The following is a 9,904-nucleotide window of genomic DNA, read 5'->3' on the forward strand; positions in this document are numbered from 1 at the left end:
AATATCATTTTACAATTGCAAAAAAAAGATAAATAAATTTGAATAGAGAATAATCTCAAGCCCATAGTTTTTTTATTTATCGCACAACAATTTAGTTGATTGTTGTACTCAAGTTGTAACGAATCGATTGATTCAAAACGAATCAATTGATTTTGAATTGCTTTTATTGGTACCAATAACTTTTATCTCATATCAGTTTCATTGTCAAAACCGTGTAACAGATTACATTCATATGTGTAGACAAACAAAAGGCTATACAAAAAACAAAGCACAACAAAAATATAAATTTTTTCTCTGATTAAATGACGGCAATTGTAATATGATCAATTAATAGTTTGTGCATCATTTTTTCGGTGATAATTACATTATTACTTTTCATAATACTTTTTCAAATGTTATCCATCATCAAAATACCGCTTACATATGGTATTCGTTCGTTCATCGAAGACAAAGAGAAAAAAGTGCTATACTGGATGTATAACATAACCTCAAATCTGCTGTAATTTCGAAATGTTCTTCGAATTTTTTGTTTTAATCTGACATAATAATAAGTGACAGTCTGTGATAGTCCTTCAAAACAAAAAATCATCTGCTTTAACAATGACACTGTGGTGATTTCCTAGAACGCAAAAAAAGTAAACAAAGAATTTTTTTATTAAAGACCAAATAATATTTGTTCTTCTTTCGGATTATGCATACGGTTGGATTTATTAAATGTATCACGGAAGAATTATTGCCAAGAATGTGTATGTATTCTTTTAAAAATATGTTCCCAATTTTATAGGAAGTGAAATTTTTCTCGCTGAATTTTTGTTCTCAGTGTTGATTATTCGCTCTTTCGATCGAATTCATGGAACGGATTTTCACCGAATTTAAATACAAGAAGATGGATCTCAAGTGGGGAACTGTCATCAGTGCTGAGACCCTTTTATTTTGCTGTTCATCCGGATTTATTTGGACAACATCCTGAGCAAAGAGTAAGTCCGAAATAATTGAATCTTAATTTGACCAGAAAAAGTTCATTCTGCTTTTGTAATTCATAGAAAACAAATGAAGAGTCGTTGAAACACTTGAGCGCATACCTAGAAGCGTTACAAAATCAACGGATATCGGCAACGTCACCAAAACACATCAATTTCTACGTACGAAATCAAAACTCAAGAGGTTTGAACATTTTTTTAGTTTTTGGCAACATTGACTTAATCAGAATTTCTTTTTTTCCAGATTCATTTAAACTAATTCGAATACCACTCGAACGTGAACTGAATGCAAAGAAATTTTTAAAGTATATATTGGAGTCGTGTAGTTTATCCACGGAAAATGTGGAAAAAATGAAAATCAAAAAAGTATCATCAAGTGCCAAATTCCATTCGGATCGCAATGTGTACACGCGAGCGGATGGTTCAATTTATGAAGAATATGAAGTATACCGAACAACGGCACAAACTGCCAGACAAGAAAAGACTTTAAAGTATGAAGCTTCGTTCTCCGAAAATGCCCGAACATTTCTCAAACAAACGTTGTTTTTTTTTAAACATTCGAGAATTTTTCGAAAAGTTTGACAAAAAGTGTTTTCGGGAAATAGTCTGGCATTTTTTCTCAACGACAAAAAATTGATTGAAATTCACTACTTGCTAATCGGCTCGATTTTTCTTACAGAAAATGGTTAGACTCAAATGCAAAGACGGCCTCAGAGCGTGCCGAATCGGTGCAAACAATACGGGAGGATGTTGAAAAACTCGAAAAAGAGCTTGTGTCGAACTTGAAACTGGTTGGAATTGAATACGATTGTGCATGGAATTTCGAGCATATTCGTGGATGCTTGAAAAGTTTGGATCACCTGTCCAAAATACATCCAAATGAGATGAAATTTTTACACGCACGTACGATATCATTTGCAAGAGCATCGGGTGTGAGTTTAGAAGGTCATGTTATGTTATCCACTGAAGATGTTCAGCATAATTGGCTTGATGTAAGCTATCGATGTAATTTAATATGCTGGCAATGGCCATTTAGTATATCGTTTGTTTCTATTTTCAGTTCTTTAAAAATATTCCAAAGCAAGATGAGTATTTAAAGCATATTCCAGCTTATGAGCAGGCGCTGAGTCAAGTTTTACGTGAAATTAAAATTTCTCGGCGAAAATTCATGCCCAAAGCACAAGTCGTTCATTATGCAGGCTATTTGCGAAAGGTTACCACCTCAATGTTAGACTATTTGACACAATATTCACATTATCCAAAATCATGGCCAACCGATCTATCGAATTTTGAGATAGTCATTGAATCAGAAGCTGGACCATTGTGTGTCTCACCAACGGGGCAATTCATTGCACCATCCACTTGCCCGGGTACAATTTTGGTCGAGTTTTTGTCAACACATATGAACGAAGCCGCTGAAAAGGCTGAAGCATACAAGAAGTAAGATCGAAAGCATATTTTTTATGAAATAACGAGTAACTACAGAAAGATAAAAAAAATTATGATCATTTTGCAACCTTTTTAGGAATAAATTCATCGAACGAGAATTACACGAACAATGTATTCAGAAATTGGGACTGATCTCATTGAAAAAGGACGATTCAGTTGATCCGGATCGTATGATTGAATGCTTAACTCGGCTCATTGAATCCGATATCCATTTGAAAGATTGTAATCTACACATTACGCACTACTATTCGGTGCTATCGGACGGTACAATGTGCATACCATGGGATTGGGAATTTGAATAATTGTAGAAAGCTTAAAATTGTTTGAACTCTGTACAAAATTAGGATTTGCCATTTTTTTAAATTGTTCTGTTGTAAATTTTGTGAATATTATCATATGTACATTTTAACCATTCAGTTAATTGCTTTTAATTTTAAATAATAGATTAACAATAATTCATTTATAAGAAATTATCAATTGATAGTTGTTTTAAACAACAAACACAAATATATTCATTTAAAGAAAAAATATTTTTGAATTGTATATTTTTTATTAAATTTTTTTTTTTTTAAATCATTCAAACATTTAGAACATTTCAGTGTTCATATGCGTAATATTGGTTCGGACATGTTAGATCAAAATAATTCAATCTACAATTCATAACATGAATTTCATCGGAGGTATCCAATATGCCAGAGTAGTTTAGAAAAACTACGATAGAAGCATTGCCAACAAAATTTGAATAATTGGATTTGATGAGCATTTTTCTCTCATTTAAAAAAAATAATAAAAAAATCATTTTTCAGCAGCGGATATTAATAAATATATGATTAATTCACAATCAATGTAAAATATCGAATTCGAGTTGATTGCATTAATAATAATAAAGGTAAAATATTTGTTGAATTTTTGTATTGCATCAAATTGCCGAGGAATACCATGTTATTTTTTATTTTTATTTAATATTTTAAATTAAAGTGTCTCCAAAAAATAATTTCATTGACTTTGAGGCGAAGAACATCTTCAATCACAATCATGTGCACTTTGACCCATGTTCAAAGTCATTTAACATCTTCTTTAGAAGTTTGCACCGCATTTGAATTGAATTCAAAATTCTAAAATTCGAAAATTCGACATACATATTCGAATGAGGCGAGTGTCAATATTCAAATTAAAGCAATTTTACCAATAGGGTTTCAGTGTTGCCTTTGGTGATACAATACTGATATTTGTATAAGTTTCAATGAAAAACATATAACAACAAATGCTATGAAAATAATTCTAAAATTGATGTAATTTATTTATTTTTTTAATGTAAAAAAATACTTTATCCGAAGAAAGTTCATTTTTTGTTAAAAATAAAAAAAAAACGTTCGCATCATATCTAACGATTCTTTGTTTGTATGAAAATGAGAAAGTCCATTTGCATGAAATGTCAAATGTCAAAGCGTTGATGGCGCTGTTGTATGCTCATCATGTTCGGTGCTTGGTGCGCACGACAACTCATACATTGCGTTCGGTCATTTCATTTACGAATTTGAAGCCTGGCAGACAGAAGTGAAAAAGAGAAAAAAACGAGCTAAACAGTGAAGTGAATAAATTTTAACCAAAAAAAGAAGAAAATTTAAAGGTAATTATTTCGTTGAAAAAAATTAGAAATTGTTTGTTTTTGTATCATAAATGAAGGGAAATAGCGTTTTATATCGATTTCATATGAATATTCGTGGTTTTCTTTGGCGTGATAGAAGTAATTTGCCATTTTTCATTTCTCGTCGCTTTGACGGTGTTCGAAACGCGTGAATTGTCGTATGCAGTGAATGTATGTGGTTTCGTTCTCTGAAGCAATGTCGTGTGTTAGCCATCTTTGAAAAAATGAATCGGTGATTTTTTTTTTTATTCAAAAATTTATTCATTCGAATTGAATTTCGCGTGTAAATTGTTCGGAATTTTATTTTTATAAAGTTACGAATAAATAAATCTTGTTTTTATTTTTCATTCAGCTGGCATATCGGTTATGATGCGCGGTCGGAAATATTTTTCAATCGGTCTTTGTTCGCTTCTATTAAATGTTCAATCAAAATGTGGTAGTCAACATCGCCGTTGTATGGTACATATAGATATGTATAGGCGTATATAAATGGTGACGACGCCATTGCAAGCGCACATATATATATATATGTGTTTTGAAGATAGTTTCTTTTTTTCTCTCAATTTCAATCGTTGATACAATTTCCATTATGTTATAATGTAAATAAATATACCGAAGATAATTTTACGCTTCCTAACTGTATTTTCGGTTTATTCATATTTTTTTTTTGCTCGAAAAATTCGATTCATTTTCTTATCAAAAAACTACAAGAGAAAAAACGTTGTTTTCATAAAATTTCGTTGAATTTAAAAAAAAAACACATTCCGCATCGTTTCGGTACAAAGACAGAAAAAGAGCTTGGCTTGAATGCCCTTCTTTTGTTCATGTTTGTCTTTGTTCCAATTCAATTCAGATGCAATGCAGCATTTCTGCTATTTTCGACTTTCTCAAGCGAGCATTCTTTTTTTTACATTCTTAATGCCACATATAAATCATATACCGACAAATACATACACCGCATATACGTGTAACTGCTTACGAAAAATTTGATTTCCATTTTCGGCTGTTTTGCAAAAACTATTCATGCAGCACTGAATTTTGAGCGAGAAGACGAAAAAAAAAATCAAATCGGTGAAATCGCATATTCGCATATAGCGTATTGTGTTTGAAATAGAGTGTTGTTGGTACCGTTATATCGGCATGTCTGCAAGTGTTGCATCGACAGTGGAAAAAAACCAACAAATATTTATCACTGTGCTTGCCCATCACACGAATGAAAGGAAAATGAAGTGAATCGGCATAATTTTTTTTTCGTTCTCTCCGAACATTTTAAAGTTTTCGTTTGGTCAGCACTTATATCTTCCATTTGAATGGTGCGATGTTGTACAGCATCTGTTGTTCACACAAAGTAGAAGACGATCACTTTGTATCAGTTGGTTAAAAAAACACGTGTTTATTTTGTCGCTTCGAAGTCGACTTCACAGCGCGCGCCCCCGTTCGTTTCAATTGAAATCGAGATAAAGCAACGCACGCTATTTATAACATACCGCTACTTTAGACTTTTTTCATTTGCTCCCTTGAAGTGGATTTCATTTCATGTGCAATTTTTTTTATATTTTCTTCATTTAATTTACAGATATTGAATGAGATAATCACACGAATAAAGCGAAAAAAAATTAAATAAATTATTGTGTTTTAAAATCATTGAATTTTTGAAAGAGAAAAACTAGAAAAGAAAAATAGAGATTTTTGAAAAAAAAAAAAAACATTTTTGTGCGAACGTTTCAAAACAAAATAAATTATTTATTTTGACGTGTTAGAGATAACCGAATGGAAAATAAACAAACATTTTGTGGTACTAAAGACATTTATAGATATAATGAGTCGGACATAAAAGACAATTTAAAAGAAAGTGACTTATAAAACAAGTTGAACATTTAATACAATTTTTTTTTTCGTTCCAATGCAATTGGATCAGTTTTAGCGAATAAAATAATAAAAAAAATATCAAGAAGAACCAACACTTGAATGTTAAAAGAAAAAATAACTCGAAATAAAACGTGTCAAATTTCCGCAGCAAAGAAAATAACACAGAGAGAAAGAGAAAAAGAGAGAACGCTTGCACCGTTCTTATTTTGTTAAATTTTCTTAACATTTATTTTAGCATTCAGTTTATTGTACGTATATTAACTGTATTATTATATCATAATTTTTATTTTTAATAATCAATTTAAATACAATTAAAAGAAAAATCAACAATTCTACCAAGAAAACGACACGATTCGTATATATTATATTGAATCGTAGCACAAAACATTTAAAACAAAACTAAATAATCATAAAGAAAACAAAATCGCCGATTTAAATCATTTTGTGTAAGTGTTAGAGCCAAGTGTGATCACTCTTTTTAATTTAAAAAAAAAAACATCCAAAATGATGACAGAAAACATGTCGAAGAATCATCTAGCCAACCATGCACTCCCAAAAAGGTAAATACCTCTTCCACAAATTACATTTTTCTTTATTTTGATGCATTTATTGTGTTCATTTCACATAAAAATTTGATTTGAATTGAATGTTTACGTTTAAAATGGTTGCCATCGCATTTACATCTTCAACATGAAACATTTTAATCTTATTTCATATTGTCATTAATTTCATACATTTTATTTTCATTAATATTCACCAAAACGGCCAATCAGTTGAGTAAGATGAATGTGAAAGTTGCATTTGATCTAAATTATGATAGGCCAGAGTAAACGGCATGCTCTGCTCACTCCATGGAATATTTTGCCCATTTAACCAGGGAAATATTCTACTCATCGCAGAATAACAACTCAATTGAAACAGAAAAAAAAACGAAAACTACTGCTTGCATGCTATGAAAGCACATTTTTCCATTTTTTCCATTTATGTTTGCTTTTTTGTTCTTTTTCATTTCTCCCTCGCTCGCTCTACATTCATCGTGAATCACACTAATTTGACATTGAACTCGTCCAATGCCAAACCATTTTAACCCATTTCATCGTCAACTTATCACCTTTTTTCCATTTCTTTATTGAATTTCTGCAACTACCAACACATTTTGCTTATAAGAGAATGCTTATGCATCCATTGCGCGGCCAACCAGTTGAGTAAGATGAATGTGAAAATGGCATTCGATCTAAATTTGGTTTGGCCAGAATAAACGATATGCTCTGTTCACTCCATGGAATATTTACCGTATTTTTGTCAAGGAAATATTCTACTCATCACAGAATAACATTCAATCCATGATGGCTTTGCTTTTGATTTTTTTCAAGTTTTGAAAAAACTCTCACATTCAAACAATTATGTCATTGAGAAAAATATCATCATTTCATTCAGAAACAAAAATGTGTACTTTAAACAATGTTCAATGTAAAATGCGAACGGCGATACTAAAATAAACATTGATATTCATGGAAAATGATTGAAAAATAGGCCAACCTGTTGAGTAAGATAAATGTGAAAATTGCATTTGATCTAAATTATGGTCGGCTAGAGTAAACGGCATGCTCTGCTTACTCCATGGAATATTTTGCCCATTTAACCAGGAAAATATTCTACTCATCGCAGAATAACATAATTTCTACAATTTTTTTGTTTTCCAATTCAATCGTATCGGAGCTAATTCGAAAAAAATTAAACAAATATTTTTCTTTTTGCCCATTTGTGTCTGAATAATTGTAGCGACGGTAAACTAGCAATGCCAACGGGAAATGAGCTGGACATAACCGGTTGGAAATCGAAATTGAAGGTGCCGCCAAAGGATAATCGTATCAAAACTAGCGATGTAACAGATACACGTGGCAATGAATTCGAAGAATTTTGCTTAAAACGTGAACTATTGATGGGCATCTTTGAAAAAGGATGGGAAAAACCATCACCAATTCAAGAGGCAGCCATACCAGTTGCATTGGGTGGCAAAGATATTTTGGCGCGTGCCAAAAATGGTACCGGCAAAACCGGAGCATATTCGATTCCAGTATTGGAACAAATTGACTCAACAAAGGACTGCATCCAGGCATTGATCATTGTGCCAACCAGAGAATTGGCGCTTCAAACGTCGCAGATTTGCATCGAACTAGCAAAACACCTGAACATTAGAGTAATGGTGACCACCGGTGGCACTGTTCTTAAGGATGATATTATGCGAATTTATCAGAAAGGTAAGTAAACTTTTTACATAAAAAGATAAATAAACAACAACTGAAAATTATGATGAGTTCTACGGATTCCCCAACATTTCAATAATAAATGAGAAAAAACGACACTGATTCTTTTCTGTGCCATTAATTTAATGGAATCAAAAAAAAAATATAGATGTGCCATTACTAACTCTCTATCTCTTTTCATCGCCATATTTAGTTCAACTTATTATCGCAACGCCCGGCCGTATTCTTGATCTCATCGACAAAGAAGTTGCAAATATGTCGCAATGCAGAATGCTCGTACTCGACGAAGCCGATAAACTTTTGTCACAGGATTTCAAAGGCATGCTGGATCATGTTATCATGAAACTGCCAAAAGAATTGCAAATTCTACTGTTTTCGGCCACATTCCCGCTAAGCGTGAAAAATTTCATGGACAAACATTTACGCGATCCATATGAAATAAATTTGATGGAAGAGTTAACGCTCAAGGGTGTCACACAATATTATGCGTTCGTTCAGGAACGTCAAAAAGTTCATTGTTTAAATACATTGTTCTCAAAATTGCAAATCAATCAGTCGATCATTTTCTGTAATTCAACGCAACGTGTCGAACTATTGGCTAAGAAAATCACCGAATTGGGCTATTGTTGCTACTACATTCATGCAAAAATGGCACAAGCGCACCGAAATCGGGTGTTCCATGATTTCCGTCAAGGGCTATGCAGAAATCTAGTCTGCTCCGATCTATTTACACGTGGTATTGATGTACAGGCTGTGAATGTTGTTATCAATTTTGATTTTCCGAAAATGGCTGAAACTTACTTGCATCGAATTGGTCGATCAGGACGTTTTGGACACTTGGGTGAGTAATATTACATTTATCATTTGGCGTTTATTGTTGTTGCTTCAATACTTGATTTATTCAATTGTTGAAATAAAATAAAGAAAACAGAAAATTATGATGAGTTCTACGGATTCCCCAACATTTCCATTATAAATGAGAAAAAACGATACTGATTTCTGTTTTCTTTAATCAATTGCAAGTCAGATCACGTTTTTTTCTTCTATTTCACAAGATTCTAATGATTTTGATTTGAATCACCAGGTATTGCCATCAATCTCATCACCTACGAAGATCGTTTCAATCTTCATCGCATCGAAAAGGAATTGGGCACAGAAATAAAGCCAATACCAAAGGTCATTGATCCAGCGTTGTATGTGGCCAGTGCACCAAACGATTCGCTAAGCAGCAACAATGAGAGTATTGTCAGCAAGTAAGCCATCCTCCTCATTCAAATCATTTCTCATCTAAAGATAAAGGTACCATTTTGCAAAAATAATACAAAATTAAATATTAAAATAAACGATGAAATGAGGACAGCTATAAAGAAGAAGAACAAAACAAACTGAAAAAAAATTATCTATTGTCAATACCACTCGCCTACTGTTTTTTTTAAATCTACCAAATTCAGAGCAAAACTAAAAATAATCATAATTAAAATTACAATATATAAAATGATAAAGTAACTAATTTTACAACAAAAAAACAAAAATACAATACAAATTGAGAGAAAAAAGGAGAGATAGTGAGAGATAAACTAAACATTCAAAGTGTTAGGAAAGGGTAAATTATCAAATGTGAGTAATCAGTTTTAAATTGTGAAAGTAATAGAGTGAAAATACACGCGATTGATTTTTACTCGAAAAACAGC

General features: G+C 32.1%; 2 protein-coding genes and 1 long non-coding RNA gene across 3 annotated transcripts; all 3 read left to right on the forward strand.

Annotated features, from left to right (window-relative positions):
* Positions 1-542: 542 nt before the first annotated feature.
* LOC116341587 (T-cell activation inhibitor, mitochondrial) lies at positions 543-2,959 on the forward strand. Its single transcript, XM_031768741.1, has 7 exons — positions 543-746; positions 821-977; positions 1,044-1,164; positions 1,225-1,471; positions 1,660-1,972; positions 2,041-2,420; positions 2,506-2,959. The coding sequence occupies exons 1-7, from the start codon at positions 715-717 to the stop codon at positions 2,729-2,731; spliced, it is 1,476 nt and encodes a 491-aa protein (XP_031624601.1). The 5' UTR covers positions 543-714; the 3' UTR covers positions 2,732-2,959.
* A 944-nt stretch (positions 2,960-3,903) lies between these two features.
* On the forward strand, positions 3,904-5,737 carry LOC116341782. The gene is made up of 2 exons (XR_004201191.1): positions 3,904-4,059; positions 5,654-5,737. It is a non-coding gene; the product is annotated as an uncharacterized LOC116341782 (long non-coding RNA).
* A 32-nt stretch (positions 5,738-5,769) lies between these two features.
* Positions 5,770-9,678, forward strand: LOC116341781 (ATP-dependent RNA helicase me31b). Its single transcript, XM_031769080.1, has 4 exons — positions 5,770-6,506; positions 7,729-8,207; positions 8,407-9,054; positions 9,298-9,678. The coding sequence occupies exons 1-4, from the start codon at positions 6,451-6,453 to the stop codon at positions 9,468-9,470; spliced, it is 1,356 nt and encodes a 451-aa protein (XP_031624940.1). The 5' UTR covers positions 5,770-6,450; the 3' UTR covers positions 9,471-9,678.
* The last annotated feature ends 226 nt before the right edge of the window (positions 9,679-9,904 follow it).

Source organism: Contarinia nasturtii, unplaced genomic scaffold (assembly GCF_009176525.2).
Source record: "Contarinia nasturtii isolate CC-2019 unplaced genomic scaffold, AAFC_CNas_1.1 Cnas_scaffold_745, whole genome shotgun sequence".
Lineage (NCBI taxonomy): Eukaryota > Metazoa > Arthropoda > Insecta > Diptera > Cecidomyiidae > Contarinia > Contarinia nasturtii.